This window comes from Lynx rufus, unplaced genomic scaffold, assembly GCF_022079265.1.
Source record: "Lynx rufus isolate CCGP_SWC_20201006 ecotype Redwood Valley unplaced genomic scaffold, mLynRuf1.p SCAF_6, whole genome shotgun sequence".
Lineage (NCBI taxonomy): Eukaryota > Metazoa > Chordata > Mammalia > Carnivora > Felidae > Lynx > Lynx rufus.
The window spans coordinates 96,125,994-96,142,517 of record NW_025814878.1 but is presented as its reverse complement, the minus strand read 5'-3'; the positions used below and the strand labels follow the sequence as shown (position 1 = coordinate 96,142,517).

General features: G+C 46.9%; 2 protein-coding genes across 2 annotated transcripts in view; one reads left to right on the top strand and one right to left on the bottom strand.

Annotated features, from left to right (window-relative positions):
* EFHC1 (EF-hand domain containing 1) overlaps positions 1–6,894 on the top strand; it is a 67,063-nt gene extending 60,169 nt beyond the window's left edge. The window contains exons 10-11 of the mRNA XM_047102599.1: positions 5,084–5,294; positions 6,716–6,894. Coding sequence (XP_046958555.1) covers positions 5,084–5,294; positions 6,716–6,796 — 292 coding nt within the window. The 3' untranslated portion in view covers positions 6,797–6,894. The remainder of the gene's footprint in view (positions 1–5,083; positions 5,295–6,715) is intronic.
* A 3,956-nt stretch (positions 6,895–10,850) lies between these two features.
* The window catches only part of TRAM2 (translocation associated membrane protein 2), an 81,374-nt gene continuing 75,700 nt past the window's right edge, over positions 10,851–16,524 (bottom strand). The window contains exon 11 of the mRNA XM_047102429.1: positions 10,851–15,964. Coding sequence (XP_046958385.1) covers positions 15,891–15,964 — 74 coding nt within the window. The 3' untranslated portion in view covers positions 10,851–15,890. The remainder of the gene's footprint in view (positions 15,965–16,524) is intronic.

Here is a 16,524-nt window from a genome sequence, read left to right as displayed (position 1 = left end):
TTTATAAGCTACCTAGTCTCTGGTATTTTGTTATAGTACCCTGAACAGACTAAGACAGCTTGTAAATATTTTCTCCCATTTCATAGATTACCTTGTCATTTTGTTGATTTTTCCTTTTGCTGTGCAAAAGCTTTTTAGTTTGAAATAGTTCTATTTGTTTTTACTTTTGTTGACTATGCTTTTGGTGTCCTATCCAAAAAATCATTGCCAAAACCAATGTCAAAGGGCTTTCCTTTGTTTACTTCTAAGAGTTTTACAGTTCCAGGTCTTATGTTTAAGTCTTCAATCCATTTTGAATTAATTTTTGTTATCTTAAATCAAGATCCATTTTCATTCTTTTGCCTGTGGATACTCAGTTTTGCCAGCACCATTTATTAAAGAGACTGTCCTTTCTCCATTGTGTATTCTTGGCACCCTTGTCAAAGATTAGTTGACCATGTATGCGTGATTTTTATTCTTCATTCTGTTAATGTGGTATATCACATTTACTGACTTGTGTATGTTGCACCATCATTGCATAAAAAGGATAATTACCATTTGATCATGGTGTATGATCCTTTTAATGTGCTGTTGAATTTGGTTTGCTAGTGTTTTGTTGAAGATTTTTGCATCCATGTTCACCAAAGATATTGGTGTGTAATTTTCTTTAAGGGACCTTGACTGGCTTTGGTATCAGGGTAATAATGGCCTCATAAAATAAGTTTGGAAGTGTTTCCTTCTCCATATATATATATATATATATATATATATATACACACACACATATATATACACACACACACACATATATATATACATACACACATATATATATATTTTTGGAGAGTTTGAGAAGGACTGGTATTAATTTTTCTTTCCTTTAATTTTCATTTAATTTTTTTTAATTTACATCCTAGTTAGCATATAGTGCAACAATGATTTCAGGAGTAGATTCCTTAATGCCCCTTACCCATTTAGCCCATCCCCACTCCCATAACCCCTCCAGTAACCCTCTGTTTGTTCTCCATATTTAAGAGTCTCTTATGTTTTGGCCCCCCTCCCTGTTTTTATATTATTTTTGCTTCCCTTCCCTTATGTTCATCTGTTTTCTATCTTAAAGTCCTCATATGAGTGAAGTCAGATGATATTTATCTTTCTCCGACTAGTTTCGCTTAGCATAATACCCTCTAGTTCCACCCACGTAGTTGCAAATGGCAAGATTTCATTCTTTTTGATTGCCGAGTAATACTCCATTGTATACTCCATATATGTATATATATATGTATGTATGTATATATATATGTATGTATGTATATATATACTTAAAAACAAAGTTCTAAAGTTCTTAGTATGAACTTTCCAGGTTCCACCAAGAACCTTCATAGTGTGTCTCCAAATGACCATTGAACTTCGAGTTCCAGCTTACCTTTCCACACACACTGCACTCCAGACAAACAGGTTTATTATACCAACCTCCGGCATTCCTTTCTTCATGCCTTTTCTCAGGCTGTTCCCATTGTCTGAAGTTCCTTTATTTCGTTCAGCAGGTCCAAGCCCTCACATCCTTCAAGACCATCTCCCAGTTCAGCCCTTGGTGATCCTCTCAGGCTTTGTACCTCCCCTACATGACCCCTAATGGTCATTTTCTCCCTTCTGTGAGCGACTTTATTCATTTTTTTACGTTTTATTTATTTTTTTGAGACAGAGAGAGACAGAGCATGAGCAGGGGAGGGTCAGAGAGAGAGGGAGACACAGAATCTGAAACAGGCTCCAGGCTCTGAGCTGTCAGCCCAGAGCCCGATGCGGGGCTCGAATCCACGGACCGTGAGATCATGACCTGAGCCGAAGTCAGATGCCCAACCGACTGAGCCACCCAGGCGCCCCTGTGAGCAACTTTAAAGTCCATGTCTTAATTCCCTTCTGGAGAGCAGGGATCCTTACTAGAAACTGGTTCCTTGTCGTACTCAGCCAAACATGTTCAATAAATAGTTGTTAGATGAGTGACTATTTCTACTAGGACTGTGAAAAGAACTTTGTTCAAAGCTGACATTTGTGTGCACTTGCTATGTCAGGTACTAAGTGCTTTATATGTAATAGTTAATTTAATTTTCAAAGCAATCTTTATGAGGTGGCTTCCTTTCAAACTCCCCTATGACAGATAATGAAACTGAGGCATAGAGCAGTTAGGTAATCTACTTAAGATCATGCAGGCTTTAAGTGGTAAAACAGCTATTGAACCAGTCAGATTCTAGAGCTCATGCTCTTACTACAATTTCTTCTCTCTCACCAGAGAAAAGCACCAAAAAATCGAGGAGGTTGTTACTCAGCTCCCTGACCACTCTAAGGTCTCTAGGCAAGGGGCTGCCTGCCCTGGAAGTGAGTTTACCACTGGGGCCAAGGGGAGACATTCGATCATGGATCAAGAGCTAAAGTCAGGCTAAGGGGTTGACGCTGAACCTTTGCAGTCAAAATGGCCACACTTTAAAGTTCTGACAAATCATAGAGTTGCCCACTGCTCTCCACCCTGCCCCCAAATATAAGAAAGAACAAAACTGCAGTCTCTTTGCTGTTGGAGAAAATATGTGAATTCCATTTAGTTCTTTCTTGCTAAGTAGAGGGCTTTGCCAGGTTGCCCCTAGGAAAATAGTCTAAGAGTGGAATGAAAACCATGACGTCTTTTTTTACCTATGGGAGATTAATCGCCCCATAAAACTCATGTTTGCTTTTGTGGAAAGAAAAAGAAGGGCATCGGAGGGGTTGGCACAGAGTCTGCACCTCGTGTGCTGGGAACCCAGCCACCTCTCTCAGTCGGCGGTCCCCATTAAGGATGACCATTTGGCCCCTGTGTTCCCTTGTTAACATGTGGAACAATGTTGCAGCTGTCCTACAGAAGGGGCCCTGTTTTGGGCCCCTCAATAACGTCGGGGCTAGAACTCTCACTAGCTCTGTCGTAAACAGCACCACCTGTGGCAAGCTCTGTTTGAATTTACTCCAGCATACTCAAAGGCAGCAGATGCCATCGACATTTTCCCTATTGTATGAAGCAGTATTAAACATCTGGCCCCTTCAGGGAAGGGAGGGTTATCTTCTCTTTCCCAAAGTGAATGGATGATCACATTTCAAATATATATGCTCTATGGCTCTAACTCCTGGGAAGATATGGAAGATTAAGGTTTCACTGCTTTCTGCCACTAAAATAGCGCCCAGGCAATCATTCATAATTTAGTATATATGACTGGAGGTGTACCCATCAGGTAAATATATTCTGCTTCAATAATGCCAGGCAGCATTTAGATACTAGAGATTTTCATTATTGCAATTTATATTGTTTTTGTCTTACTATAAAGGTAACACATGCCCATAATAAATAACATTCATGGAGTAAAAATTTAGGAAATAGAAATAAAAATATTCCTTAAAATCCCATAACCCAGAGATGATTACTTCCAATATTGCTTTAATATGCATATAAAGTAGAGTAATCCTGTAATATTTAATTAGCTTTTTGCATATCATGAACATTTCTGATATGAAATATTTTATGGAGCATTGATAATTTTTAGAGTAGGTATTATATTCACATGAGTTATATATCATATGATATATATGAGTTATATATAATGTAATATATAATTGACATGAGTTATATGTTATATATATTTGAAGGACAAATGAAAAGTTTTATTCCTGCCCCATCTTCCATCCACCTGCTTGTTACCCTCCATTCTCCATAGCTAACTACCTACTTCATTGGTTTTAAAATCTCTTCCCACAGTTTCTTTGCACAATGTAAGTGGATTTAATTGTATGTTCTTATTCCCCTCACAACTTTGATGCAAAATGTAGCCTTCTGTATACACTTTTACACATTGATTTTCTCACCCATCTGTCTATTCTTTCTGCAACATTGTCCATGCCACATGATTTTTATATTGCCTGATTGTTTGGGGGATATTGTTTAACCAAATTCTGATTTTTGGACAATCTTTTTAGACATTTAGACTGTCTCAAAACTGCTTTATTAGATGTATCCTTGTATACAACTCATGATTATTTCCTTAGGATAAATTATTTGAAATTCTTTGCTGGGCTTTTGCTTCATGTTTTCTAAATTGCCCCTGAAAGGCTGTAGCACTTTATGCCTTCCCCAGCAAGGGTTGCCAGTGGTTCAAAAGGGAATGAAGTTAAAAGAGGCCATTTGGAACAGTGAACCTTTTGACTATCCTATGCAGAAGGAAATAGGAACAGGAAAGCCATGGTAGACTGGTACTGTGATGGTGTGGAGGGGGAGGGTAGGTGAGAGGTGGTGGGCATCCTTGAAAGAACATGTCAGAACCCGAGTGAGATGTCTGTTCTGGTCCTGCCTCTGACGTGACATCTGGGTCTTCAAGTCTGTTTTTTCATCATTGAGAAAGGGTTTCTGAGTTTATTGCGGTCTCATTTTATCCTAAAATGCCTTTATAAAGATGACATGTCTTTTCCAGCTCTAAAAGTCTTTATTTGTGTAATGGTACCTTTGTGTTCAAAGGAAATGAATTGGGCTTCTGCTTATCCTGGTTGTGGTTTGAAAGGATAGACTGCCTTCTTTCTAATGCTCTGTGTTACTCATCTCTCATTTCAGTAAATGCTAAGCCTAAACTTCTCAATCCACTGTCACAAAATTCAGAATGAACTGGAGAGGGAATGTTAAAAGTACAACAGATTGCTGACTGTGTGTAATTTTTTTTAAACTCCCTTAGTTTTAGATGAGATAACAGACCATGTAGACCTGCATCAGCATTAAGCAGCAGCAGATGATTCGCACAAACACCGAACTTGGGGAGGCTGCCACAGTGGGAGATTTGGCTCTTTGTGGTGCAGTGATTTAACAGGTGGCAGCCAGGGAGGCTGGGCTTCAGTTCAGAAACCCCCTAATCAGGCCTTCCTGTGGGGGTCAGTCATCAGCCAGCCCCTGCAGGCAAGCATTCCGTTATTGGCCAGCTCAGTGTCCAAGCCGCTTGCCATTAGAAGCTTCCCCCACTTCACCAAATGAGAACTTTGGTTACTGAGATGAGACTGGTCAAGTATAAATAAGATGCCAGGCATTTCCTTCCTTTGTCTACAGCAAGCAAACTAAAGAGGATCCGGGTGAGCAAGAACTGGAAGCATTAATAGACACAATCCAGAAGCAACTGAAACATCATCCATGCAAAGACAACATTCGTGAAGCATTTCAAATTTATGACAAGGAAGCTTCAGGATATGTGGACAAAGAAATGTTCTTTAAAATCTGTGACTCTCTCCACCTCCCAGTTGATGATTCTTTGATTAAGGAGGTCAGTATGAATTGCTCTTTTGGGTGACTGCAGAGGCCGAACACCGTTCGTTCTCTCCCAAAGGCAATTGCATGCATATTTTGTTTTAATGGGAAACTTAAAGGTGTTCAAATCAGATCTCCTATTCAGTTCTGGTTATGGTGTTTCCCCTGGATTTTTGCATTGATGTTCTTTCCTAATGGCTGCAGCAGGGACTCTGTTTAAGTGAATAGGGGCTAGACAGCACAGGGTGGCTGATGAGTCATTTCTGGGCTGAAGGAGACTCCACAGAGGTGATCCTAGAGAGGCAGCCCCGAGGGGAGACTAAAAGGTAACTGGGTTGAGCAGAATGGTGGGCAGCCTGTGACACCCTTCATGGTGATGCTTACATTAGCCCAGCAGTCTAGCCATCATGGAAGAGGGCATGATCACTGCCAGAGGCAGTGACATCTATTGGTAAGGGGTCACGCATGGCCAGATGCAAATGGAGGAAGGACATGGCCAGTCTCCTTCTAGAATTTTCATAAGTGAGTAAAAGAAGGTGTTTTGTGCCTTTTTTCATTATAAATTCCCAGGAAGCTTGGGTTTCCCTGGAACTCAGAACAAAATTTCTCCCACAATTGCCAAGGACTGTGACTTTTCATGGAGACTTCTCACTGATGAAAAACACTGAAGTGCTGTAGACCTTCTTAAAGATCTTTTAGCAAAGTGATGTTCAGAACTGAAGACTCACTTAGGGAAGGCTGTCTGCATGGTGCTGGAGGGGCTAGATCAGAGATGAGGATTTTTCATAAATCAGGACATTAGCAGAGAGTACAGGAGACAGGAGAGAAGGTGTTCACCTGGGCAAATGCCCCTTTGGCCTCCCAAATCTCAGAGTGATAGTGTGCCCAGCTTTTAAGTCATGTGTGCCATCCTTGATCTAGCGAGAGAGGAACTGCAGTCAGTGGGAAGTGGAGGGGGGCGAGGGGGGGAAGGTGTGGGCGGCATGGGTTCGCACATTTTGTAAAGGTGACCACAGCAAATCTAGAAATCTACCATCACCCACAGCTGCATTTCGGGGGACCTGGTTTGAGCAGTGATGTAACTGGATTCTTTTGTTAGGCGATGATAATAGCAGCTTGCTATTTTAAGAGTTTTACTCTGTGCAGGCTGGGTGGACAAAGCTCGTATTTGAATATAAAAATAATTAAAAGTGCTTTGGAAATGGCAATGTGCTTACAAATGTTAGTCCTGAAATCCCAGGCAGGCCTTTTATTCCATCTGAGCTTCAATTTCATAAAGTTTAAGATGGGGATAACATCTGAGCTACCTGGCAGGTTCGCAGGACCATTTTGGAATCCTCTGATATAAACTCTGACCTGGTTTACAAAGGCTGGGGATTGTTATTAACAAGCGTACCCCGCAGCTCTGCCTCACTTGCTCTCTGCTCTCTCCTGCAGCTGATCAGGGTGTGCTCTCACGGAGAAGACAAGATTAACTACTCTAACTTTGTTCGTGCTTTTTCAAACGGACCTGGCTGATGAGAGAATGCGGTATCGTTTGGAGGTTGGACCTACATTTTGAAACACCTTCTACTTTTCAGAGAGGCATTTACAGAACTCTTAAAGTTATGTTTTTTTGGTTCCTATATTTTAATACTAAAGTCTAAATTAAATTGGATCTTTAAAGAGCTCAGATGGTACCTTATTTAGTGAGGTAGGGGTAGGCATATTGTGATGGTTAATTTTATGTGTCAACTTGTCTGGGCCTTGGGGTCATTTTTCTGGATGTGACTGTTTCTGGATGAGATTAACATTTGGGTTTATAGAATGAGCAAAGCAGATTGCCCTCCCTGGTGTGGGTGGGCCTCCCCCACTCCCCTGAAAGCCTGAATAGGCTGTGCTTTCCCGAAGAAAGAAAGAATTCCTCCTGCTTGCCTTTGAACTAGGACAACCTTTTCCTGCCTTTGGACTCAAACTAAAACACTGGCTCATCCTGGGTCTCAAGCCTGCTGGCCTGGCCTTCAGACCAGAACTACACCATCAGCTCTCCTGGGTCTCTAGCCTGCTTGCTGCAAATCTTGGGCTTTGTCAGCCTCCGTAATCATGTGAGCCAATTCTTATAATAATCATCTTTCTCTCTATATACATTCCATTGGTTCTGTTTCTCTGGACAATCCTCATACAGGTGTGGAATGATTAAGAGCAGGAGAAAAACTAGATTTTGCCAGGAGAAGCATCACTTGGGGTATAGACAGCACACAGACTGCTGTTGCTGCAAGCCGATGCCCCCCGCCATGTGCCTACTTACCCCGGCATTGCAGGGAAATAGACATTGGCAAACTGTGGCTATAGGCCCATTAGACCTGCATTTAAACAAAAATGGAATAGAACAGAAAATATGAGAGTGTAATACAAATAGTAGGTATATAGTTTCATGAAACTTTTGTTTCAGCTGAGGATGTATTTACTGGGTCATAATAGAAAATGTATTTCTTGATTTGAACTATAGTTAATAATTTTATACACACACACATATCTACACACATGCTGCTTTTAGAGAATATATATAAAATCCCTGCTTTTAGAGAACCTGGCCTTGAGACGGGAGGAAAAACAGTTGCCGGTTATCTGTGAGCTCTGACTCAGTTTTTAGAACCATGGCTGCTCCAGAGTTGAGGTCAGCCACCAGCTCCGGCTCCTCCCTGCTGCCCAGCCAGTGGTGTGAATGAGTGGGAGTTGTCGATACAAGATCCGGGATACCTGGCCTCGGAAGTGCTGGGTAACTTCCCACAGTTCTTCCTCTGTTGCTGAACCAAGCCACCTCGAACTAGCTTGCTAAAAGTTCTGTAAGATAGTACATGTTGAGTTTTTCTGCTCCAGGTCAAGATTTCAAGAACCACCCAATTTAAAATTTTTTACCCCCAGTCACTCATTACTATTGAAAGTATTATTTTCAAGTGTTCAGAAGTCCATTTCAGTCTAAAGTGAAAATACTAAGCTCTATCCTGCATGCCCAGATCAGGCCTGGTCAAGCTTAGATACACATAGTCTAGTATGTGTGTGTGTGAGAGAGAGAGAGAGGAAAGAGGAAGGATGGGTAGGTGCTGGGGCAGCTATGGTGGGTTTCTCCTTCCTTCCTTTCTGCTCCTTCCCCTTCCCACCTGCCATACTACTGTTTCTGGCCTTTGTAATGTCTGGGAAGGGTTCGGGAGTAGACACCAGAGGAAAGGGGCAAAGTCTTATCTCTGTGGCCAGTAAAGTCCTAACTGGACCAGGACCTTCTGTGTGTCATGTGCCGAAAAGCTGGCTCTTTCTCTCTCCCAAGGCAGCTTTTGTGAGTTCTCAGGACACTTTCCCCCAGAAAACCTCCCAGAGTGCCATTCTCGGATACAGATGGCCCAGTCTCCAACGTGCCCGGTTCCAGTAAGTAGTACATTCCCTCCAGGCTCCCTCTCATCCTCTCAGGAGGCCCTACATGTGGGGCCTCCTCGGGCTAACCCTTTCAGATCCACTCTTTCCCTCTGTATCCATTTAGATTGCTCTCAGGGCTCTGCAGTTAAGCAGCTCAGACAGTCCCTCTCCTGGAGACTCACTTTAGGGGAGAAGCAGACACCCTAAACCTCACGCTCTCTAAACTCCAGGGGATACGTGTCAAGCCCTGAGTCTGTTAAAGCACCTCCGTCACGGAGCTTGTGGACCCACAGCGCTGATGGCCCCTCTCAAGAAATCCACACTCCATCAATTTCTCTCCCGCCCCCGCAGGAGGGAGGTTCACCAGACTCTGGGCCTGCTTCAAGTCTCTGGTGGCTCTGCACCAGCTGCAGCAGAGATCCTTGCCGACTTCTGTCTTTGGCTTAAATGGAGACATTAGGAAAAAATCCTCTTACCCACCCTTTGAGATCCAAGTGCTCATAGCCCTTCTGTCCGATCCGACATTTCTTCTTCTTAGACTCCTGGCACCCTCCCCACTGTCATGGGGAGCAGGATGAAAACGTTAGCCTGCTGCAGCCGTCAGAAGTGCCTCACAGCCGTGCTGAGCACAGTAGGCAGCATTCACATGTATGACTTGGGCTCACGATCCACTCACCACTCACTTTCCAAGTCTCCCCAAGATGGGAAGGTGCGATCTGCCAGCACCATCACCAGGTGCAGACGACCAGAGCTAGCAGGTCACTTCTGTCATCCACACACAGCAGCGCTGTGCTCAGCCCTGCTAGTTTACATGAGATGGCCAAGTACAGGCACCATGCAAGTCCGAGCAAATCGCTTTTCCTACTGAAATCCCGAATGGCGGTGTGGCCATTTGAGGTCACCTACACTGTGGTCACACCCGACACGCATCTGGCGTCCTGGCCTAGATGATGGAAGAGTTGAGCGTTAGCCTGCAGCAAGCAGTACTATAGGGAGAAACGACCTCCTTTGTTTCCCCTCCCTGGTGGCCGGCTAAAAGAAGCCACTACCCAGGCTCTGGGCCTGGACTCTGCACTACTAGGGGGCCTTGAAAATACCATCGAATTAACGTGTATCAAACCCATATCTATAGGCACTGAGGGTATGTGGGACCACCAGGTGGAGAAGCCCTCTCGAAACAGTTTCCAGAGAATCAAGGGTCATTTGGATGAGGGACTCCTTAATGTCCTGCTGGCACAGAAGTGTGCCTCTTAAAAAAAAAAAAAAAAAAAATTGAGTGCTTTACTTGTAGCATGAACAGCACTCACTATCCCTAAATCTCACCAGCACTGCTGCCTGCAAAAACAAGCAACAAGCACACAAACCCCACATGTAAGCAAATGGGCTCAGAAAGGTTAACCGCCTGGGGCCACCTAGCTGCTTCTGGCAGAGCCAGACTGAAACCCATGTCTGAGCCAAAGCCTGACCTCTGTGAGTGCCACTCACCTTGACCTCAGGTGAACACTTCCTGGGTAATCCTCACACCCTGTGGTGGCCATGGCTGACTGCCAGCTGTAACCACTCCTCTCCTGAGCTCTCAGAAGATGGTTCTGGAAAACACAGACCACTGCAGCCAAGAGCAGGCCTTAGAACTGGCACCGGCAGCCCCCACTGCCCTCCATTGTCACCACTACTGCTCAGCACCGGCACCAAGATTTCACACACACCTTCTTCCGTCTTCTCCGAGCCAGTGACCTCACACCGTAGTAGGCATCAAGTCCATGGCACTTCCTTGTGAGAGCTACAAACTCAAGGTCAAGAAAACTCCTTTCCGTTTTTATAGTCTGATACAGACTCAAAAATGCTCGTTACTATGCACAGTGCATGTAACTTTCTCCATCCTTAATTACAGTTCCCTCATTCACATGACCAAGATGAACACAGTTCAAAAAGATATATGAGAAAGAACTCATACAGTGAAAAATATGAGGCTAAAATTGACACGAAATTATTTTCCAAGTGAAAGCAAATGTAAGCATCCAGATTAAAAAGGAATAGAAGTAATTATCCCAGAGACAGACTGATAATTCTATGCCTTTTATTCAGTTATTTCAAAAATATTTGATTTGTTTCGAAATGTACATTAAAAAAAATCCATACAAAACTGCAATTTGTTTTAAAACCAGACAGAAACGGTGGAAAAGGATTTTGAAAAAAGTTCACTGAAAATAAAAAGACCCCCCCCTCCAAAAAAAAAAAAAAAAACCCTTTTACATGAAAGCATAAATACGGCAGGTACAAATTTTCCTTGAGTTCCTTGTTGAAATTTGGTCCATAACGTGAACAGGCTAAAGTAGAAAACAAAAAGACACTTTGTCCACATTTGCATTAGGAGTTGCTCAGGCGGCACCAGCGGCCTCAGCTTGTCCTTCAGCTGTTTGTTAAACCAGAGGGACAGACACGTGAGGTGTATGGTCTCATCACAGAAACACGGGAATCCGCCCCCAAGGCAACAGTGGCACTTACGATGCCAGCCCGCTCCTACCGGGTGAGCAGGGCTGTCCCCGCGTGGCCGCATCTCCGCACAAGCTGCTTCCTCTCCACGCAAACAAGAAACTCTAGAACGCCTTTAGAGTGATGGTGACATCTCAGGGGTCACAGCAGATCTACTTCCCAGACATGGACTTATTTAATGCCCCATCATGAGGATGGTTTTTTTTTTTTTTTCCTTTTCAACAGATTAAAAAAAAAAAAAATACACCAACTTCTAAGGTGATGCTACGATGCTCTATTCGAGTGCCACAGAAACCCACCCAGGGTGAAGACAAGGGCAGCAACACGGGAAGTGGCGCACATTTCTTCTGTAAGGGATGTCGACTGCCCTCCCACGGGTCCCTTCCCTCCCCAACTGCAGGGTGTTTAGGGACAGCAAGGCCTGTGGAAAGACCACCGGCTGGGAGAGTTATTGCACAGCCCGGAAGAGCAAGGGGACGGCAGGCAGCCGCTGTGAACATAGGTAACACTGAGTTTGGAGCGCAAGGAGACTGCAACAGCCACAATAGACCCGCTGTCAAATGGGCGTCTACGGGCCGACACTTGTGACTAACACCTTTACCATACAAACTGTGGGTTGAATGGGAGACAAAACAGAGTGGAAGAGGTTACAGCCAGGGCACCTTTCTTTTTAAACTAGGGGTGGGGGGTGCTGGCAGAGCAGGGTTCACAGGGCACTCAGTGTCCCTGGAGGCCACCAGGCTTCCTTCCATGGGTAGGAGGCACAGGTGACTGCAGCCACCCCTGTGGGCCAGAAAACCGACACAAAGGAGAAACCAGAAACAACCTAGAACTGACCACATACCCCAACACGATGGGGGGAGGGGACTGAGACGAGTGAGGCCAAACTGTCACAATCCATGTCCCTTTTACATGTGATATCCCAGGGTCCGGTGTCCTTGGCTGCACAGGACAGACCACCCTAGAGGCCTGGCAGCTAGCAGTACAAGCCAAGGCCAGAAGACCACGTGGCAAGTAAGGCACTTCTACAGCAAGGAGGAGGGTCTGCTCAGGACAAACTCTCGGGGGTTGCTGAACACAGAGAACGGAACATGGAAGTCTCGATGCTGTTGAGACATCTATAAAAACGAGTAGGGGGGGGGCAGGAGAGGAGAGACCCGGGGTAAAGACAGTGAAGCCGATGAAGGCTTGCTCATTGGGCCAGCCTCCGGCTGAAGAGGGATTCTATTTAAGTGTCTCACCATCTGACAATGACCCTGCGCCCTTCGGAGGAGCAGGGTTGTGGGCTGGGAGGCAGTGGGAGGGAAGGAAGACCACTCTATCTTCCCACCTCCCAAGACCACAGCACACCTTCCATTATGGAACAACTCTGCTCACTTAGGTCTCCCAGGCACTCAGCAAGGGGAGTGAGTGCTGTCCAGGCCCAGGGAAAGCTGAAACCTGTGATGTAAATCCAAAAGCTGAGCCTTCCCTAGCCACACGTGGCCTGGCAAGCCACTTCAAATTTAAAGAGGCATCCAGGGAGTAGAATTTTCTATTGTAGAATCTTGGGAGGGTGTACTCTCTGCCCCTACCTCTTATTCACCACTTAGGAAAAAAAAAAAAAAAAAAAGGCCACTAAGAAAGAAGATTCCTAAAGAAAACCGAGATGCACACCCCCTGGGAGAATCCCCCACCCAAGCTTTAGGGGTTTCTAGGGTCCCAGGGATTCTAGTCAAGAGAAGCATCTGCAAAGGTGGCCAGAGTACAGATGTCAATTTTGGTTTCTGAAATGTAAGTTCTGCCTGGGGACAGAAACAGAAACGGTTCTCGGCAACCATTTACATCTGTTGGCCCAGACACACACACACGCAGTTAGAATGGACTAGAATGGGGGAGAAGCAGCTCCCCTCCTGGCTCAGCCTGCTTCCCTTTCCTCTAGAACCTTCCCCTACCTTCAAAAGGAACACATGTCACTTAATAGTGCAGCTATCAGAGCCTAGATGGTAAAAATAACTTTCCCACCACTGAGCCCGAGGAGCAAGGGCCCTCCTGTCCACCACACAGCCTGCCTCTCGTGCCCAGTGCCACCTGCCACACCTGTGCTGGCCAGGGATGTTTAGAGAGAGAGGCGGCTGTTGGCTGAGGTAGATGAGCATCTGTTCTCCTGCTCTTGCTGAGCCAGCCTCTCAAACTCAGAGCTGTCTGGCAGGGCCTTCCCAGATGGCTTGGCACTTTGGGAACAGGAGAGCGTGTAGAAGACGGAAGACGACAGCCAAAGTGGCCAAATCAGGACAAGCCAGCACAACAAGCTCACAGGATGGAGTTATTTCGGCAACATGCCTTGAGCCAGCCTGCCAAAGCCCGGGCTCTGCTCTGAAATACATGTGGCGGGGATGCCAGTGGGGTGACAAAGCACCCTACATTTACTCTCATCCCGTCTCCTCTCAAATCATCCCAGAGGCCCTGCTAGCGACATGCTAGCCTCAGTCATGGTCTCAGGGAGCCTAGGTTGACCCAGACCCCTGGAGTGGTGGTACCAGCTCTGAATCATACCTACCACAGAGCCAGAAGTTTGCAGGAGGCTGAGGGAGCACGAAGCCACGTAGTCTCTGACCACAAACACCTAGCACACCTACATGAGAAGGGGGCTACCTGATGGCACGCCTGGGGCCGCTCTCCCCACCTCCCAGGCCTGCAGCCTACTGCATACCCACCGAAAATTAACTGGGGCTCACCTGAGGGAGTGGCCCCTCACAGGAGGCAGGTTGCTGCCCGAGACACAGCCAGGAGAGGACCAGGAAGGGCTGTGAGGCTGACGGGCAGGTTGGAGGCTGCTGGCTGAATGCCCCTCCATCTCCAGGCAAGGTAAGGAGCCCGAACGCAGCCTCAGCAGGGTATCTGGCCGAATGGCTAAAGGGTCCTGGCTCGGGTCTGCAGGGTTGATTCCAAGTACCCTTTTAGCAACATTCTGCTCTGCAGCCCAGGAAGTGTCAGACGAGGATGGGAGAGATACAGATCTCCAAAAGCGCTGTCCCACTTCCTAAGGGTAATCAGAAGCCAAGGGTAGCTTTTCCCATTTCTACCTTATCCTGGACAGAGGAGGGTACAACTCCCTCAGTCACTGGAAAATCCAATCTGTTACTGATAAAAGGGACATGGAGGAAGAATTGCCCTGATGAAGAAACCCATCTCCCCCCTTTTAGGATAATAACCCAAGGTTTGGCTTCTACTGTGGCATCAGAAAGAGGACCAGCACATCAAAGGATACTAACATTTCTATGCCCCCCAAGAATCACTCCCCAGCACCTTAATGCAGAATTCAAGAGTTCTTAATTAGGACCTCTGAAAGCCTAACCCCTTCCCGAAGTCCAAACCAGGCCCCACATGGGCTTGGAGGCCTTGTCTTTGGGTGGAGCACAGGGAAAGGATATGTGAGGGACAGGGCAGAGGCCCCCCAGTGGCACAGTGGTAGAGTGGCGTTTGCTCATCTACCCTGCAGACCGATTCCAAATCGGTCCTGCTCTCAGACAGTCTCAAATGCTGGAGGTGCGCTGGACAGACATCGGAGGATGACAACGACCTTGCCGAAGAACACACGACAGACGGGGCCAGAGGGGATGTGGACCAGTGACCCTCTCTGGGGCACCAGGGGACGAGTGGGGGACTCGGATGTTCCTGCAGCTAGAGAGATGAAGTCAGGTAGTGAGGCCAGCCCTGACAGGGCTGCCTGGGTCTGGGGTTGAGGACCAGCGTCTGTCAGGCTGGTCTGTTCACTGTGGTTTGGATTTGGTTTTGGATGCTGGTGAACGGTTGAAAAAGCAGCTGTAGCTGGGGCTGAAGAAAGGCTGAGGACAACAGCTCCATCGCCTCTGCCGCCGTTACCTTTCCAGAGGAGCCTGCTGCTCAGTACGCTTTGTTCTTGCTTTAGAGGGTGGGGAGACTTGTCCTCCTTCAGCACCTCCCCAGCAGAGCGAGGACAGGCTGGCCCCCGTCCAGGACCAGCCACCGGTAAGCCGTCTCGAGTCACGGGACCCAACACGGTTAACACCATCTTTCTGGACCAGGTCTCCATGCCCCACAGCCAAATGCCTTGGCAATTCCAAGGAGCAGTGGCTATGCCGGGCCTCCAGCTGGTGCGTGTGGAACTGGAATCATACATCTCAGTTAATCAGCACCTAGGAGATTATGATCCAAGAGGGCTGGTCTCTCCTCTCCTCGCGCGAACATGGGGCCCGCGGGTGGGCCTGCTAGTGGCCCCAGGCAGAGGCTCCTTGGCACGAGGCTTCTGGCTTTGACAAGTCCTGGGGACTGAAGCTGGGTGGTGGATGGCCAGGACTCACTGCAACTTGAGCTCCCTCTCATTGTAAAAATCAGACACGGAAAAATTGCACAATACGGTGAGAGAAGTAAAAAGCAGCAGCCGTGAAGGAAGAGAAAGAGGAGGCAAGCAAAAAGATAACCATGAGGGCCTGGGCTTCTAGAAAACCCAACACAGGACAGAGGCAAGGACGTGAGGTGGCTTAAGGGAGAGAAAGAAGGAAGAGTTTTGGTTTTATTGAGAATGGTTTATGGAGGAGTAAGGAGAGAAAGCCAAAAAGTAAGAAAGGAAAAGCCCCATTTGAAGACAGGTTCCTGCTGCTTGAGATGGAGCATCAGGGGCAGGAGGGGGAAGGCAGTGGCGGGGGCCGGGCTCCCCAGCCTCCCTGCCGTGCCCCCATGAGAGGATCCCTGTTCCAGCACTTTGGCCTCAAGGAGACTTGAGTTTCTTAGTCCGTGGGGAGGTCCCATTCTCCGCTTTCACTACTCCGTTTTCATGGTAACCTAGGAAGTGAAGGGAGACAGACACACATGGTGTTCCTGCCTGGACTGGAACAGGAGAGGGGCCCGTGAGGGCCGAGCTTGCACATGGGGACCAGCCAAGGGGATGCCTGGCTGCAGCTTCCTGCCAAGACGGGAAACCAGTAGATGCTCCCAGGAGGCCCTTGCTCCCCTCAACGTGACTCTGCTAAAGGTGGTTGGTCTCTGTCCTTGAGCAGGAGGCGGCTGGAATGACATATAGTAACCCAGGAACAGGCCAGGGCCCGCCCGCCTGCTCGCCCAGGCCTCAGGCTGGAACCAGATCCTAGGTGGAATCGCACAGACGCTGCCAGGGGCCTCAGTTTCTCTCCCCCACAGGGCACCAGCCCACGTCCGCGACCACTCCCTGGGAAGGGAGAGTGGAGAGGAGGTAGAGAGGCTGTAGGGACAGGCATTACTCAGAGGCCTGATACTCCTCTGGCAGAAAAAAACTGTGCTTTTTACTGTTGTGGAAAACACCTCCATGTGCTTGCTCAAAGTCAATCTGGCTGCAGCCTCACGCCCCACATCCCCTCCCAGCCAGG